At 37.0% G+C, this 19,240-nt stretch overlaps 1 protein-coding gene across 12 annotated transcripts in view; it reads left to right on the top strand.

Annotated features, from left to right (window-relative positions):
* PPP1R12A (protein phosphatase 1 regulatory subunit 12A) overlaps positions 1 to 19,240 on the top strand; it is a 124,283-nt gene that overhangs the window by 89,254 nt on the left and 15,789 nt on the right. For 10 of the 12 annotated variants that reach the window (XM_015278124.4, NM_205123.2, XM_015278355.4 and 7 more), the window contains 8 exons: positions 1,793 to 1,954; positions 2,409 to 2,585; positions 5,324 to 5,414; positions 9,075 to 9,272; positions 9,453 to 9,621; positions 11,909 to 12,027; positions 12,220 to 12,285; positions 18,880 to 18,896. In XM_015278124.4, coding sequence (XP_015133610.1) covers positions 1,793 to 1,954; positions 2,409 to 2,585; positions 5,324 to 5,414; positions 9,075 to 9,272; positions 9,453 to 9,621; positions 11,909 to 12,027; positions 12,220 to 12,285; positions 18,880 to 18,896 — 999 coding nt within the window. The remainder of the gene's footprint in view (positions 1 to 1,792; positions 1,955 to 2,408; positions 2,586 to 5,323; positions 5,415 to 9,074; positions 9,273 to 9,452; positions 9,622 to 11,908; positions 12,028 to 12,219; positions 12,286 to 18,879; positions 18,897 to 19,240) is intronic. The other 2 variants (XM_040657836.2, XM_015278309.4) reach the window with 1 other exon arrangement.

Here is a 19,240-nt window from a genome sequence, read left to right as displayed (position 1 = left end):
CATGGAGGAATTCAGTGCCACATCTTTGCTTTATACACACTTCCATGTCAGATGCCATTGTGTCAGACTGCCCCTCTGCTGCCATCAGTCACATGGCAACAACATGGAATGGGATACTGGGGGGAAGGTTCCCCTCTACTTCCATACCACCAACATCTGCCTCTGATGTCATGGGCCAATATAGTAAAATAGTAGGTATTACTTTTGGAGCAGCCCTCGTTTACAAAGTTATATGCTTTCTTTTTCCTATTGTTTATTTCAGTTTGAGGTTCTTTTGACTCTTTCCAGATTTGATTAGTAGCCAGAGATAACAAATTTTAAATGTGGGAACAGAAGTAATTCTCCCTCATATCTGAAAAGAGATGTGTTGAATTCTGTTTATACAAGAAGGTGTCAGAGGTCTTGGGCTGCTGTCCATTGTGATACATTATAGCCACGCCTACTTTGAGTACTACCATCATAGAGTGCATATGTAAAACTAAAACTAAGTGGTGATTAATATGAAATCAATTTTCAGTTGTACATGGTTCCTATCTCACAGGATTATTTTGGAAGAGATGATATCCAGCAATTATATACATAATTAACTTTACTCCACTATGTAGTTTCAGTGGCAGATATTTAAGTGAAATTCATTTATATTAATGGAGTGAACAATCCATATCTAAACGAAAAGATCAAAGAGAAGAATCTGACATTTGGGTAGCTAAGTTATGTACTTATATGTGCTGGTGATGTAAGTGGTAACAGGTGCTTAACTTCTTTTTTTCAGCTGTGCCATTGATGTTTTTAGTGGCATGAGATCAGTCTATTTCATATAGCATAATACATCTTCTGTCTTTGTTAACCTCTTATCTTAAAACAAAAGCGAAGTTTTCTTAACTTCACGTTTAGGAAAATTGTTGCACAGATTTCATGTTCTGAATGGGAAACAACGGTTAGGTTTATGAAAACAGTCCTTGCATGTTAGTCTTTTTCAGTGTTAATGTTCCAGACTTCAAATGCAACGTATTCATCATGTTTATATGATATGTAGTGCTTCCACTGTATATTTTCTTAGTTGTTCTTGTGCAGATATTTTTTCCTTTTTCATTTTAGACTTGATAGTAAAAGATCAATAGAAGAATGACAAATAGCCATCTTTCCTTAAGCCTTTTGTACTTAGTAATGTGATGTTCTGTCTTAACTGTCTTAACTTCTAGAGTTAACATGTGAAAACATCCTACTCCATAATGCAAAATATGTTCAGCCAGAACTAATGGATAAAAATGTGGAAACTGCTGTCATCTTTAAAAGTAGAAGAGAAAGGGAAAAGTATGAGTGGGAGATTAATTGAGAGTTTTGTTCTTTGTTTGTTTGTTTTTTAAAAAAAAGCACATTGAAACTTTTGAGAGTTGTTAGAGGAGTGGTATTGATGACGTTTTTTTCTGACAAGCTGTGGAGAAAAATTCTGTATTCTCAATTTAAAGTGGGATACTGGCGACTCTTTGTCAATATTTCAGTAGATGTAGTCAAGACAGTAACACGTAAACCAGTGAAATGTCATTCTTTATCTTCTCTTCCTGTGGAGAAATGGTCAGGTCTGTTGCCTTCACAAATCGTAAGTTAAAAGTCATACTCCATAAAATAATGAAGAAAATCACTTTGGATGCTTCCTTTGCCCCAGAAAGATTCAGCGGGACACAGGGTGGTCAGGCAGGAGTTTAATGGATTATTCACAGCCATGTGATATTTTTTGAACAAAGAAAGATAAGTAATGCAAATGCATGAATTGTAAATGTCTCTCCTTCAGTGGCTCCTTTGGTAGAAGACAAGATGATTTGGTTAGTTCTAATGTTCCAAGTACTGCATCAACAGTTACCTCTTCTGCTGGTCTTCAGAAAACACTGCCTGCCAGCGCAAACACTACTACAAAGAGTACAACGGGTTCAACTTCAGCAGGTGTACAAAGCAGGTAGTGCCACCAGTGTACTTTTTATTGTTGGTTTTTTTTTTGTCAGGTCTACTGTGTGCTTATGTACGTGCATGCGTTCTTGTTTAGTAGATCCTGGGGCTCTGGATTTTTTCCACTTTCCTGTTCAATTTCTTTTGTTTTTACACAATTTGCCTCAAATTGTGAATGGCTCAATTTGTGAATGGCTTTCTACTGTAAAGTGACAGCCACGTTGATCTAAAAGAATAAATCCAATATTAGAAGAGTGAAGAGTTCAATTATTGTGAACTCTTCAGTTCCTAATTAAATCAATTTAATAGCTCAAGTTGAGCTTTCACCGTAGAGACATTTCTCACATTGCTTTTTAAAAAAATCCATCCCTCAATTTACATGTTATTAGTTGTTTAGTAAAGTGCTTTCATTGTTTAGCTGTTTCCTTTTCTCTTTTTTTGTGTTGCTACTTGTTATGCTGTAGTACCTCAAATCGTTTGTGGGCTGAGGATAGTACTGAGAAAGAAAAGGACAGTGTTCCTACAGCAGTGACGGTTCCTGTTGCACCATCTGTTGTAAATGCTGCAGCCACTACCACAGCCATGACTACAGCTACTTCTGGCACTGTGTCCTCAACATCAGAGGTCAGGGAGAGACGGAGGTGTGTAAAGGTCCTACGAGTAATGTTGCTCTTGTACAAAAGTAATCTTATTTTCTTATTTAAAGGAATGTGTTGCTTACCACAATTTGGGTCAGTACAGGATGTAAAGCGGTGAGTGGTGTTTGCTTGGTGTTCATTGAAACAACTCGCAACATGCCTCAGTTTATCTGGGAAGTTAGTAGTGGCAGATCTCATCCGTGAAACTTCAAAGTTCAATTCTGTTTATTTTTTTACTGTCTTTGGGTTCTCCTTTGATATACAGTAATTATTTATTTGCATTTTTTGTTAATAGATTACATGGATTTTCTTAAAAATACTCATAATAGAACTACATAGAAAACACTGAATTAAAAAAAAGAAAACCAGTAATTTCTTACTTCGGGTACATTGCTGCTTTTTGAGCTACTGTGCCAAAGGCAGTGTGCTGACAAGTTACTGTGTGGTATTTTTTTTCACCCACCTATGCCTGACGCTACTGAGAAAAGAGTATTAAACTTCATTCATTTCATTCCATCATTTAGGATCTTTTCCATTTGAAACATAATGTACAGTTGTGCTTTCTTCTCCGCCATGATTCAGGAAGTGCCCACAGGTGCCACAACCATTTTAAACAAAGCCATAATCAAAACCTACATTTTCCTTTGCAAAATTTGACAAAGCAAAAACAACAAAATACATCAGTTTCAAACAATAGTTCCAATTTTAAAATGCAAATGCTATTTCAGTATCAGATGAGCTAGAAAAGCAAGCAAATGTAGAACTAAGGCTTTCACTGTCTCGTTTGCTCTCACTTAGTGTATGTATACTAATGCACATATACTACATACCTCTTAAATACCTGCAGTCGGCCTTTGCTTTTAATCTGATTAATCAGTGCTGATTCTGTAATATATTATTTTAGGTGTTTTCTTGATGGCATATTAAAATATCCATTAAGTCTCAAAAAAATCAGCAGAATTTGAATATTTACTGTGTGCATGTCGTACCCTAAATATGTACACATGCATATCTATCTGTATATATACAGATACATATATCTCACTGTGTGTATGTGTATCTATGTATGTTTATATGCACATGAGTAAGTTGTGTCTATTTATGAAATATTATATGCTAAATATTTTCTTAAGAAATGAAGTTGGTTAATCCATATCTATAGGCTGAAAGTGCGTTATTTGTAAAGTATGTTTGAAATAGCATTTCAAATAATATTTGAGAAGCAAACACGTTATGAACTGATTTTAGTAATGAAATATGTAATCATTTTTGAATGTACTGAAGAAGTTATATTCTTTATCGAATTTTCAGGCTTGCTTGAGAAAAATAGCAAAAAGAATGACAAATGTGAATCTGTAAAATCTTTATTTTTTGAATAACACTGCATGACTGACGTGTGAGTCATACACATGGAGGGCCAGTTTCCAGTGTGCGCATGACAAGTATTGAGTTTTCATTTTCTTCCAGTGAGTTTTAAAGTTTCATTTCTTAGAGGATAGGAGTATGTACACCAATTACTACTGAGCAATTTGCAGTAATTTGCAAGCTCTAAATGTTATACCTACTCTGCAAGCAGGACTGTCTTAGGTAGGTTAAAGCTTGTGGCTAAATTACATATTGCCTAACTCTAAACTAGAGCCGGTGCAAACCAGATACAAGTGATCAGCTGTATTTCAGGTTAGCTAAAGCAGCTAGCACACACCTTATTCCTAATACAGATAGGGCTCAGGGGTCTAGGAGAAAAGAAAACCTTACTAAAAGTACTGTTTGTAAAAGAACAAGATAGGGAAATTGATTAATATAGGTTTATTTGTTTTAGAATGTGTCATAAGATGTTTTCTATATTTGAACATATAAAAGCTAATTATATATTTTTCTTTCCCTGTTTTGGGGATAAGTTGTTTAGCAGAGGTAGAACATAGTTGTTAAGACATAGACATAATAATTTGTGTAAATAAAGTTTATTTCAAAAACTTAGAACTGTCTCTAGTATTTCCCAAGCAGAGAACTATATAATTAGGTGATTAGATAACTACTCTTTCCATAAATTAATCTTCTAAGTGTTAAGAGGTGATAGCTTCTCAAACAAAATATTTGAATCAATAGCCAGTTTTTAACTAAAGAAATGCAGAAGGTAGTATACAGACAATCAGAAAATATTATAGAATCTGATTCTACAGTTTTAACATAGTTAAAATTGAGGATTTAAAGAAGCTCAGAGAGGTTTTGAACAAGATCTGTCTTCTGGATTGTCTAATGCATGGATGATTCATGTGAAGACATGGTAACCACTTCCTCAAGGATTTTTAATCTCAGGTGTAATAGATTGTTTCATTAGGTTTTCTGCCCTAGCAATACATTAGTTTTTTCTAAGGTCTTAATGTTATGTTAAAGGTTTACATGTGCATGCACACACAGACATATATTTTTTGTGCAAATGTGTAACTGGCTGAGGTTTTTGAGGTCTTCTACCCCAATGTTAGTTGACCAAAGTTGTTATATTTAGAGAAAAACAGATCTAAACTAAGTAGGAAAACATGTATTTTTTAACTGAGTCTAAAGGCTGCCATCTTGATGAACATGTGCTATGGATAAAATGTCTAAAATGTAATCCATCTCATACAGTCAAAGGTTTTCTCTAACTGCTTTGTTTTTGTCATACCATGTTGTATTTTTCTGACCATTTGATGAATTTGTCTAAAAATTATTGTTTGCCAACTTGTTTGTACTTAACTCTTTAGATCATACCTCACTCCAGTACGGGATGAAGAGTCAGAGTCCCAGAGAAAAGCCAGATCCAGGCAAGCAAGACAGTCCAGAAGATCTACGCAGGTATAATTTTATTACAGCTTCTACATTTATGGAAACATACAGTTCCCAAGGTACAGCGAAGTTTTAGTTTCCCACTAAATTTCAGATAACCAATAGGTCTCCCAAACATAAATGACTTTTACCAGATGAAGCAAATATGTTCTGTTTCCATGCTTCTCCTGAAGGCTTGAGGAGCCCTTACTGTGTTCTGAAGGTAGCTTTTTCTAATCAGCAAAGACAATTTTAATGCAAGTTTGAAAGCACAGAAGCAGCCACTGAAAAGAATTTTTTGTTGGCATTATGTTAAAGTGGCTTACTCGAGTAGTTGTTTCTGATGTTATGTAGAGTAACTTTTAATTCTTCAAAAGCTAACAGCTTCTGTCTCAAGATTTTACTGGAGTACTGTTGTTACATATGTTTCAAAGGCTTCTATGTATGGACTGTCAAAGATAATGTGATCAAGTTGACTAAACATACAGATAACTGGTAGTATCAGCAGCATAGAAAAACTTCAGTCAACCTGGTTTCTCTGAACACAGAAGTGTACTAGGAAGAGGTTTCTGATACAACTACTCTGAAATCTAACTCCTCGCAGAGATTCACAGAATCACAGAATGGCCTGGGTTGGAAGGGACCTCAAGGATCATGAATCTCCAACGCCCCTGCCGGGCAGGGCTACCAACCTCCCCAATTACTAGACCAGATTGCCCAGGGTCTCATCCAACCTGGCCTTGAACACCTCCAGGGATGGGGCATCCACAACCTCTCTGGGCAGCCCGTTCCAGCACCTCACCACTCTCCTGGTAAAGAACTTCCCCCTAACATCCAACCTAAATCTTCCCTCTTTCAACTTAAAACCGTTCCCCCTTGTCCTGCTGTTATCTACCCTTCCAAAGAGTTTACTCCCTTCCTGTTTATAGGCTCCCTTCAGATACTGAAAGGCTGCAATGAGGTCACCCCGCAGCCTTCTTTTCTCCAGGAACAAGCCCAGCTCCCTCAGCCTGTCTTCACAGGGGAGGTGCTCCAGCCCTCTGATCATCTTTGTGGCCCTCCTCTGGACCCTCTCCAACAGCTCTCTGTCTTTCCTGTACTGGGGGCTCCAGACCTGGACACAGGACTCCAGATGGGGCCTCACAAGAGCAGAGTAGAGAGGGACAATCACCTCCCTGTCCGTGCTGGCCACCCTTCTCATGATGGAGCCCAGGATACCATTTGCTTTCTGAGCTGCAAGTGCACACTGCTGGCTCATGTTAAGTTTGTCATCCATCAGGATCCCCAGGTCCTTCTCTGCAGAGCTGCTCTCAAGGACTGCTCCTTCCAGTCTGTATAGATGCCTGGGGTTCCTCCGGCCCAAGTGCAAAACCCTGCAGTTTGCCGTGTTGAACCTCATTAGGTTCACCTGGGCCCACCTTTCAAGTCTGTCAAGGTCCCTCTGAATGGCATCCCTTCCTTCCTCCATTTCAACCGCACCACTCAGCTCGGTGTCGTCAGCAAACTTGCTGAGGGTGCACTCGATTCCATCATTGATGTCATTGATAAAGATGTTAAAGAGCACCAATCCCAAGACAGACCACTGGGGGACTCCGCTCATTACCGGCCTTCACCTGGACGTAGAACCATTGATCACCACCCTCCGTCTGCGGCCTTTCAACCAATTTCTTATCCAACGAGTGGTCCACCCATCAAATCCACATCCCTCCAATTTGGAGGTAAGGATGTGGTGGGGGACCATGTCAAAGGCCTTGGTCAAGTCCAGGTAAATGACATCAGTCGCCTTCTCCTCATCCACCAACGCCATTACTCCATCATAGAAGGCCACAAGATTGGTTGGGCATGACCTTCCCCTGGTGAAGCCGTGCTGGCTGTCTTGGATCACACGCTCATTCCTCATGTGATCAAGCATGTCATCCAGAAGGATCTGTTCCATGATCTTCCCAGGCACAGAGGTGATACTCACCGACCTGTAGTTCCCCGGGTCCACCATGCTCCCTTTCTTGTAAATGGAAGTGACGTAACCCTTCCTCCAGTCATCTGGGACCTCGCCTGACAGCCGTGACTTCTCAAATATGATGGAGAGCGGCTCGGCAACCACCTCAGCCAGCTCCTTCAGAACGCTCGGATGCACACCATCCAGCCCCAAAGACTTGTACTCATCCATTCTCATGAGGAAGTCTCGGACTTGCTCTTCCCTTACAGTGGGGGGGGATTTACCCCCCTGGTCCCCACCTGGAGGCTTGGGGGTGCAGGGCTCAGGGATGTGAGAAAGACTGGAATCCTGGCCACCAGGGAAGACCAAGGCAAAGAACTCATTCAGTACCTCAGCTTTCTCTTCGTCTGTTGAAGCCAGTTCTCCTTTTAAATTTACTAAAGGAAGTACACCCGTTTTGGCCTGTCTCTTCTGGCCAGTGTACCTGTAGAATGTCTTCTTACTGTTTTTCACATCCCTCTCATTGTTTACTTACTGATATATTTGGCGGCTCTTCCCAATTTCTGCCAGAACTACATCATACTGAATTGCAACCAGTGCAAACTTTACACAGAAAAAGATGCATCAGTGTCAATAGAGATGATGTCTTAAGACTGTTTGAATGCTCTGTGGGCAGTGGAACAATTATCAGCTACTATCCTCCGCCAAGTGTGTCTGTGCATCTCTTCTTAGTTCTGCTGACAAACAGCAATCAGGAAAGTAGTCCCTGGATAAAACAGAATAAAGAAATACTCCAAATAGTATCCTTATGTGCATTAAAGGCAAATCTGTAACTATGATTTACTGATATTACTTTCAGGCCTTTTTAATTTTAAACCTCTCAGATATTTCTGGTAACTCTTCCTATTGAGAGATCCATGTTTGGACATGTTTTTTGTTTGTTTGTTTGTTTGTTTTTGTTTTTGTTTTTAACCTCTTGATATTAATCCAGTGCCTTGAAAGATTGTCAAGCCACAGGTGACTCTAGACCTTCGAAGTGAAAAAGATGCAAGGAACTCCTGTATTAGAGCATTATCAGCATAAAAAGCAATCAAATAACTAATGAAGTATGAAGTTGGCTTTGGAGAGTAGGTCAGGAGTGTTCTGATGCTGTTTGAGAACAGTGTCTGAATGAGATATGTAAGGTGAAAATTGCAGTACAGGGTTTTCTTTAACTAGGAAATCACTGAATTCTGAGCTCATTTGAAAATTAGTTTTTAGCCTCAAAATAGCAAGGAAATAAGAAAGGAGTTACATCTTTCTCTATTGCTGTCGGTGTATTTCTTTGATGTGCTGTTAAGCTTAAAAATCTGCTTCCATTGAGTGAATTTGTGAAGCATCAGTATTTCCAAAAAAAGTTAAAATTTTGTATTTTTAGGCTTTCCAAAATATTTATTATGCTTATGATGATATTGAAGGGATCTAGTGGATACTTTAGGGGTTTCTACATGATTTTCTACTTGATACTTATGTAATACTTCAACTAAAAATGGTGTTACTGAAGACTGTGGTAGATCACATTAGAGCAAACGCTTGCTGCTAATCAAAAAGTGCTGATATCATTTCCAGGATTCGAGAAAAAAGTTTATAGGTAAAATATGTAGATAATATAATTAATTTTCTTAAACAGAATTTTGTATGCAAATAATATATAATGTGATGATCTCCATTTGTACAAATTAAGTTATATACTGTACTGTTTGCTGTTTTCACAGGGTGTAACACTGACAGATCTTCAAGAAGCTGAAAAAACTATAGGAAGAAGTCGTTCCACACGAACCAGAGAACAAGAAAATGAAGAAAAAGAAAAGGAAGAGAAAGAAAAGCAAGACAAAGAAAAACAAGAAGAAAAGAAAGAATCTGAAACTAAAGATGATGATTATAGACAAAGATATTCCCGAACTGTTGAAGAGGTATTTTCATGATGAGTCTCATTAGGTAGAGAAATTATATGAATCCTAACTCCAGTTGTAACTCCATTTTGATATTATCACAAACAATTACTTATTTATTTTATTTAAAAGCTTTAATATCCTATGGTTTATGTTTGTTTAATGGTTGTAAATTAATTTTGACGTTTTTCTGCTGAATAGCCATATCATCGCTATAGACCAACTTCAACTTCAACTTCTACATCATCCACCTCTTCGCTCTCCACCTCCACTAGCTCTCTTTCAAGTTCAAGTCAGCTAAACAGACCAAACAGCCTTATAGGTATAACTTCTGCCTATTCTCGGAGTGGAACAAAGGAAAGTGAGAGAGGTAGGAGTAATTACATTTGTGAAGGAGTTTTTTTGTTGTTGTTTTTGATTGCCAAAGGGCAGTTTACATTTCTAAAGACTGTTCAAAATGTGGTGTGATTTGTATACAACTGTGAGATGCGTGTCAGTCCAACTTCTGTAAGAAGTGACCAAACTTGTATATAGAGAGGGGAAAAAAGACTTGCAGGACTTGGTGGTGTTTTTCAGTATTTTGTTATGTGAGTCTGGGTTGATTTCTGCTTTCACTCAGCAACTGTAATAAAATACCACAATTCAGAGTTTAAATATGTGCAGGTATTGAGGAGGAATTGTACTTGATTAAATAATTTCTAAATAGTCTGGGTTTTGTTTTAGCCCTGTAGTGTAGGAGTGGAGCAATGCTGTAATGCTTTCGGAAAACTGTTTAATGCACATCTGAAAACAAAGGAGAGAGGAGGGATACCTCTGGTGGTGGCGTCGTATTAGTTAATAATACTTAACGGAACTATTCTTCTAAATATCTGACTGGTTTATAAAATCTTACATAAAATCTTACACTTGATTGAGAGATAGAAGGATGCTTTTCTTTGATGTCTCAGAGCTTTTGCCCAGAGTTTTTTTCAAATGTGAATAATGTGTTGTAATTCTTAGAAACGCTATGCTCAGTTGTCAGAGGAGGAGGCTGTTGACACACATTGTGATCTCCTGTTCTCTCTCTGGGGTGTGTCACTAATAACTTGGGGGAAATACTTTAACTCAAGTTATTGATTAGGTATACAACTATCGATTGAAATTGATAATTCTGTTATAAAGAGGATCAGATTAAGTACTGATAAAATCTTCATGAACTATGTGGCAGTACTGCTATATTCTCTACATTGGTATTTTCTGAAGAAATTATTATGACTGAGCTTTATTGATAAGTTTTATGATTTCTCTGACCTAAAATTAACTGAAATTTGGAATAAGATTTTTAGGTAAGGCATGCTTACTTCGGGAATTTTTTTTCTGGACTGTTTTATGGAAAAGATATTCATGGCTAAATACTAGCTAGCTGCAGCAGGTTGTTTTTTTTCAAAGTATGATTTTAGGAGGAGAAATACATTACTGTCTGAAAGACCAGAGGTAAAATCATCATTTATTTAATTAGGAAAGGTCTGTGTTCACCATGAATACTTATATTTCTTTCATTTTTTTTTTAATTCTTGCTTCATGCTGAAGTTTTCATTTACCTCTGAAAAGCAGTGATGATACAGTTGGATTAGTAGGGATGCATCCATCTGAACTCAACTCTGTGGTTTATTTTTAATAAAAGAATAGCAAACTGAACAAACACTGTAACAGATAAATAACTTCTATTTGGGCAGGTCTGTTTTATTTATTTATTTTCTTTTTGTGCAATTTGCTTCTAAACATAAAGGAGACCAAACACTCCTGAGGTATTATGCCTGTTTTAAACTGCAATTGCATTTCATTTAAAGAAAAGGGAAGTCTGTAACACAGAATTAATTTAATCTTGGACTTCTAATCTTCCTTAGATGGGAAAATGAAGAGGACTGTGATGAAAAAGGGGAATTCTAAGGACAACTTAACAGACTTTTGAATTTTCTTTCAATAAGGAATTTTTGAGAAAAGCAAAAGATATTCTTTGAAAAATAGCGTGAGGAATAATCTTTTTCTGCTCTTTTACTTCTATACAACTATTGACACAAATTTGAATTATTATGTGAGAGCTTTGAAATTTGCTTTTTTAAGTGCCTTACTGTTACACTAAAACATTTAGTTTAGGTGGCTGAGTTAGTACTTTGCCACTGCTGTTCAACAGTTGGAACTGTATTTATTTTAGAACTGTGTTCTGAGGAATTTATATTACAGCAAACCCTGTTTGTGGTAAGAAGCTCTGTAGTGAACTTATTTCAAGTGCAAACATTACCCAGCTTCTTTTCAGCTGTGTCCAGCAACAGAACAAGGGGAAACAGGTGCAAAGTGAAACATAGGAAGTTCCATACAAACATAAGGATAATTTTCTTGAGGGTGACAGAGTGCTGGCACAAGCTGCCCAGTGGGGTGTTGGGAGTCTCCTTCTCTGGAGATATTCAGACCTCACCTGGATGCTTTTCTGTGCAACCTGCTGTAGGGAACCTGATTTAGCAGGGGATTGAACTAGATGACGTCCAGAGGTCCCTTCCAACTCTTACTATTAGGCGATTGTGTGATTAACTGTAAACATTTTAGAGATGAAGAAATATTTCAGTAACTTTTCAGAAAATTGTGTTATGCTTAAATGAACAAAAAGTTGTTATTAACAGAAGGGGGCAAAAAAGAGGAAGAGAAGGAAGAAGATAAGTCACAGCCCAAATCTATACGGGAAAGACGGCGACCAAGAGAAAAACGGCGATCTACAGGAGTTTCATTTTGGACTCAAGATGTAAGTGAAAGACTGCTCCTTCTGACTTGTAGCCTTAGTTTGTAGCAATATAGAATGTGTATAGTGTGTGTTCATAAAATAGAAAATAGCTTAGTGGTTTTTTGATACAACAAAAAAAAATCTAGAATACATTAAATTCTGATAAAGCTTCCAGCAACTTAACTGTTTTTCCTCTCTCACCTCTCTCACCAGAGTGATGAAAATGAACAGGAGCACCAGTCTGATTCAGAAGAAGGAACAAATAAGAAAGAAACTCAGGTAATTAAAAAATATATATTAACTTTTTAACAGATATATTATGACTGTAAAATTTCTGTTGCAGTTGGATTCAATAAAAGCAATGCATATGTTGGAGTTCTAATACATATTATCTGATTCATAACTTGATGTCGTGTTTCAGTGCCATTTTCTTTGCAGGTTTAATGTAAATTTTGTCTTCTAGCATTTATAGGCTTTAGTAACAATTGTAAATGTATTAACAATGAGTAAAATTGTTTTTTTCTTCCACTTGGCTAATGAGGAATTAGTACTCCGAAAGCGCTGGTGAAATTTCAGACATACCTGGCAGGGACGTGTTGCAGCATGTAACTGGAGAAAGTTTTTGGCTTCTAAATTGCAAATATCTTTATTTCATCTGCTTTGTTATTTTCAGTGAAATGATGTCCTGTGACTAGTGCGCACTCATCGGAACATTTTTACATTGAAATTTTGAAATTTCATTTAAAAGTGGTGTTGAAAATGTAATCAAGAGGTAATATGAGAAAACTTGTTGAAAAGTACAGTTTTCTATGTTGAAGAATCCTGATTCAGTACTGTCAGTTTTGTTAAAAAGTCAGTGGCAAGCAGTACAATAGTCTTGATTTAATGGGAAAAATCCTTATAAACAGATTTGTGCATGAGAATAAAGAGAACTTAAAAGGGAAGTACCAACTTAGTCCGTACAATTAAAGAGTATAGTAGACTGTATTATTATTATTATCATTATTATTATTATTTACCTAATCTCTGAAGGAACACTGGAGAATCAGGGTCATTATTTGAGTAATAAAACTCAAAAGGTACAGCTGATTCCTCTTCTCCCACCAGCACTTGTTGTTAGATCTGTAATTACTATATCTCTAATTATTCCATCTTCTATTCTGTAGAAATTTGTTTTAGTGGAATGTAATGCTTGTAGTGTACTCTATAAAACCACAGTGAAATTTGGTAAATCGGGCCTAGAATTACAAGCGTGATCTGCGTTAAAAAGGATGAGTGTGTAGGGGTGGAGTACTGAAGAGTATAAAATTGGCTGCCTAATTCATGGCTTGTCTTAGAAGTGTAGCACAAAATCCATTTCCAAATTGTAAGTGTTCCCACAGCCTATATATACTTTTCCAAAAAGATACTGGTAGTTTGGTAATGTATTACCAGATCTGAGTTCATAGAGAGCTCTGAAATACATATAAACGTGTGAACCAAACTCACTGTCACCTAACTACATGCATTCATTTTCTTATTATTAATGAAAGCTCTTTGCCAGATAAGCTGTAGAAAGTAGGAAAACAGAGTGAAAGTGAGTTAAATAACAAAATAAGTACTTCAGGTGTTTTTAACAGGTTTGTTTACAAGCACTGTTGAACCTACTATTGAATTTCCAGTACAGTAGCAAAGCTGTAGATAATATTCTAACCTCCTATTACTGTTCAGTTAACTAAGAGACATCTTAAAATTTCTGTACAGTAATTGCAACGTTTTCATATTAAGGTGTGATTTTTTTTCCTTTGCATACTGTTTATCAGAGATTTAAAACATAATTTAAAACATCATTAGCTTTCCTCTCCCTGATGAGCAACTATTCAGAGTTTTTCAGCGATAAACTAAGAACTGGGTGCATTACTTCTGATAGTGCGGTATTTTGCTGCATGTAGAAAAAGCAAATGGAATAGGCTGAGCATTATAAGGGCAATCTCTTCCCAATCCATTGACAAAAAGTTTTTTTTTTTTTATTTTACAGAAATTGCAAATCCTTTCTGTGGTTGCTAAATCTACTTCAGCTTGACACAAATCTTGCACAGTTTATTGTGGAAAATTCATCATTATTTGCTGATAGACTCTTTTCACTATTCTGAGAAAGGAGATGGAATAAACTAGAATTATGAAGGAGTACTAACATTCAGAAAATATTTATACTTTTTCTGTACTGAGTATTTGATATACTGCTCAGAAGACAGAAGCCTCTAGAAATACTGAAGTTCTCTGTTAACTCCCCTATGTGGTGCTGCTGTTGAGTTTTTTTGCTTGGAGAAGCTACAAGCCAGTGGTAGAAGATGGTTAACTATAAATTTCCAAGAGCTTTGGCAGTAATTCAAAAATTCTGAGGTCAAGAACAAGCCTTATACATGCTACAAAGAAAATTAAAGGCCTTAGACAAAATAATTTCTGGCTTGAAATCTTTATAGAACCTGACAAATACTATTTATTTCAGAGTGGTCTGAAAGAGATTTCAGTTTGTGCTTTCTTGTTCCCTGTAGAGAAGTATCATTAATTTCTTAGTTGACCATTTGTCCATTGGGGAGAACTATTAAAAAGAAGTCAGATTTTGCTAACACTGTGACAATTGATGGTTGTTGTAATGAAATCTTATTTGGGATTTTATGTGCAAAGAACTGAGAATGCCACGTTAGTTTCAGAAAATCCTTGCTCCTCTAGGATAATCTTAGAAATATGTTGTAGGATTGTAGCTGAAAAATAAGCAAGCCTGTAGATTGTTTTGGCAACTGAGAGTCTCAAAACAACTGACTGTTTTTTTTCAGTTACATTTTAGCTTGTGTGCTTTCCAGCTCTCATCTTATTGGTTTCTTCCTGAAACTGAGGCTATGAAAAAATAAATTGATTTGGTATAAATGTATTCAATCAATACAGCGTTGTTCTTGGGTGCTGAAGAACCTTATTTGTGTAATTTGTTCTGTCATTTGGTTTCTGAAAACAGTTATGTCTGAAATCGTAAGACTGGAAGAGATGGTAGTTAGGAACTATGCTGTTCATAGCCATACTATTCCGGAAGTATGTACAGACCTTTTCTGTATGGATAAAGCTGACCTGAATTTAGTAAATACAGAACAGCAGAAAGTATAGGCTTGCTTAGTCTTATTCAGTATAGGCATTTGGTACATCACTGAACGTGAGCTGTTTTGGAAAATCACGATACATTTCCAGTAAGGTGAGAAAACATTACTGCCAAACACAGTTCGTTAGTAAGTTTCCTTAAAGAATAGCTTTGAATGTATGTATCAAAGTGAGCGGTGAGACAGCTCCCATTATTGTCAAACATGCCTGAACAGTACAATAAGTTGTTTGCTAGCAGAAGAAAAAGATGTATTTAGATTACAGATTGAAGTTTTGTTGATGTAGCCTTCAAGAGTTAGTGTATTATTTTCTTTTTTGATAATTAGATTTCGCTTTGATTGGAGCTTGGTGTGTGTATGAAGATTCACAAGCTTTCTTTGCTTTTTGAAGTTATTTGGGTTAGCTATTTGGCCTTAAGCAAAAATAGTTCAAAGTATGAATATGTGATTAAAGTCTGATTTCACAGAGGAATGTTGACCAGACAGACAAAAAAAAAAAAAAAAAAAAAAAAAAAGGATATAAGGTATAACAGAGTTACTGAGTCTTTTGATAATGAGGAAAATGTGGTGTCTGCTATTCTTGTAAAAATTTTATTCCCCGTATTACATCAGATGACTCACCATATCATTCCTTTCTATTCCAGCCATCTTTTGTTCATGGAAATCTGGCTGCTGTTATTGAAACTGGTGCCCTTTATTCACTCTATGGCACAATATGAAATAATGAAAGAAAAAGAAAAAATAATAACTTGTATGTGACAAGGAAAATAGAGTAGAATTTAAGCACACAAAACATTTTCAAGGGTATTTGAGAGTTAAGCATTTCATGACAAGAGTATTTGCAGGGGAGATAATATGGAATATATGTGGTGAATGAGAAATCACTTCTACTTGAGCAGGAAATGAGAATGGGAAAAGGGTAAAGAAAGAATCTGTTCAGGAATGGGCAAGAGAGAAACATCAAATGTCAATGATTCAAATTTTATTGCTTTTACTAGCAGTTTGTCCTTCTTTCATTAGCAATGAAGCTTGGAGTGCACTTGAACTATACTGAGAAGGACACGTATAGAAGTGGGAAGGGTGGAGGCAGAGTAAAAAAAAACCAGAAGACAACAAAACAACATCCCACCCCACCCCGGATGATGTATTTTAAAAACAATAAGAATCTAAATATGCACTATAACTGGTTAGTTTATTATTAAATTGACTTAATTTTTTTCTCATGACTTTTGAAAGGTGAAAGCTAGCAATGTTAGGATAGTAAATACTGTTAACTTTTGTAATTCTGTGGCAGTAGACACAAGAACTTGTCATTATTAGTATTGATTAAATGCTGCACTCAAATTTTGTTTCTCATTTTCATGGCTGTGGCAGTTTTACGAAACCATTCAATTATACACTATGTAAAATTCCACCTGACTCCAATATTTCGTTTCCACTACCAGTAATGATCCTAACTCACCAAAATGGAGTACAAATATCTGAAAGATCACCGTACATTTTCAAATACACACTTATTTGGCGGTTGCACTCTTACGTTCTATAGAAACTGCTTGTATAAGGTTAGAAGTGTGTATTATTTCAGCTTGTATGCATGAGGACCCATACATTTTTATTTCTCCTTCCTTCCTGTGTGCTGCTCATGGAACTGTGGCTACCACAGTCTGCTCACTTTTGTGAATGTATTAGGAGTGTCCATCTCGTGGTTTGGATGCACAGGGATATCAGTGTCAGCTTCACTTCTCCTCAGACAAGCTTCACACAAAATCTGCAGACTTCTAGTTAAATTTTTTTGCCAAAAAAACATTGAAAAATATGAAGAATTGTGGCCAAACTGACAGAAATTGGAGGGGAAGATAGAAAGAAAACAAAAACAAAAAAAAAACCAGTTAAAGCAACATCCCAAAAAATAAGAGAGACATTTTCTGCAAAGTCAGCAGACAAGAACAGGCATGTGCTTAAGACGTGAGCTCCTCGTCCTGGCTGCTGCTCCAGCCCTCCAGCCACAGGACTTGAGGCTCCCAGGAAGCGGAATCGCCTCTCTGCAGACTGGGAGACCACGCCCTGCTGCTCTGCATCCACATCCCAGCCTGGAGAATGGGAAAGGGCTGGGTTGTTGCTTTCCTCTCTCTGGCTTTTATTTTTTATTTTAGCGCTTCCCTGTCTCCAGGACTCTCTTACCTCACCAGCTCATTTGTTATCTCCCTGCATAGCTGGAGATTTGTGTTCTGCATCTGACTTAATAACTTGCTTTCTGTTCAGGAAGCTGCACTGCAACAGGTTAATGGAGAGCCCAGAGGTTTTCATGTTCCCAGGGCACACAGGGAGCCCAACAGAAGCAAAGAAAAGCAGCCTTTAGAACCCTATTAGTTAAGAAATAATGTAGGAATGGTTTAATTACTTGTGATAGCTGTTGTAGCTAAAGGTTAGATGGGACCTGCTTAGCATTTTTGTTTGGGTGGCATTCCTTCAAGGTGAAGAGAGAAAACAGTCCTTATGGACAAAGGTTCCTCTGTTCTGTTGAAGTGAGAAAGAAGGAGCAAGCAGTGGGAAGGGGTTTTTTTGTAGGACATCAATGACATGGTAGAATTCTGTGATCTCACATGGATCTCACTTAATCATAAGATACGCACGATCAGATTAATAGGTGGAAAATAAAACTGTTGTGGCCCAAAGCTTAAAAACAAACAATGCTTATCTGTGTGACACCTAGCTGTGATGTTTTCTATAAAACTCTCTTAAATTCTCAACGTTATTCATGCTCCTACAGGAAATAGCATTGCTGTGATATGAGGGGCTACAGGCTGCTGCACATACTTTTGGTAGCCTACAGGTTGTAAGTCCTCTTCAAGGTGTCAGAGGGGAAATTTAACGTTTTATGGAGAAGGTGACTAATGTCTTCTATGCAGATTTTAACAAATGCAGCCCCTTCTTAAAAGGAGAGCAACCTCTGTACGCTGACACCCCCCTCCTTCCCCCCCCCCAAAAAAACCACCACTGATTAAGGCTTCAGCCACTGCTCAGCAAACATCATTGGAGGATGTCCGGAGGATTATTTCTGGAGTAAAATATCTTCACCCAAGATTATTATTATAATTGGAATAAATGATGAGTCTGTATTGACTACCCAGAGGGGGAAAAGGATTGTATGGGTGATGTAATGCTTAGGGGACACTCCCTCGCTCTTAAGTCATCACTTTTAATTAAATTTCACTCATCAAGTAAAGTGAGTGTGCTGTATGCCTGTGGATTCACTTGTAATGAACGAATTAATTAAAGTAATATCAAGAATGAAATTACATAATTTCAATTTAGCCCAAGAAATACTTCTTTATGTTGGTGGTTTAATAGGTAGTCATCTCCCATTGAGGGATGCTGAAGCAATGATCTTGTAGCTTACGTTTTCATTTCAAGCTGAAGTCGTTGTTAAGTTGACTTTTCAAAAAACATTATTAATAGTGCTACAGAATACGGAAGAGGAAGAGAGAATTGAGGGAACGTGGTTCTGATGCCGTTGATAAGAGGGAGGGACACACAGAAGGCACATATATCTCTTTGGTTCCAGACCTAACAATATTGAAACTTGACAATACATACATACTTGACAGTATGTAGTGCTGGGTGGTACGTGCACTTTAATGTAACTGTGTAGTTATGCTTGTTCACAGGTTGTTAGATATTTTACTTAATTAAATTATTGACTTGATCTTTTTTTCTTCTCTCTTTTTGTTCCTCCCCCTCTCAGAGTGATAGCCTTTCAAGGTATGTGCAATTTAAGTAAATTAATTTAAAATTATTACACTTTTTAGTAATGTATTCTCAATTGATGTACAAAATTAGCCTAAACTCAGTAGTGAGTTGGGTTGATTATAAAAGGCAATAATGATATTTTAAATGTATATGGAATATGGTTGTAAAGCTACAGTACTGTTTCGGTGGCTTTCTTCCCATTTGTGGGTGGGACCGTCAATACTGGAGAATATATTGGATGCTGTATTTGAAGTGCACTGAAGGCAGGCTAGGCGGTCTGTAGAATTTAGCGGACACAGTAACATTCCCTACAAATATTTAAGCATGAGGTCAGCTTTTACCAAAAGAAAAGGCAG

This window comes from Gallus gallus, chromosome 1, assembly GCF_016699485.2.
Source record: "Gallus gallus isolate bGalGal1 chromosome 1, bGalGal1.mat.broiler.GRCg7b, whole genome shotgun sequence".
Classification (NCBI taxonomy): Eukaryota; Metazoa; Chordata; class Aves; order Galliformes; family Phasianidae; genus Gallus; species Gallus gallus.
Note: the sequence above shows the minus strand (reverse complement) of the source record. Positions and strands in the feature narration are given on the sequence as shown.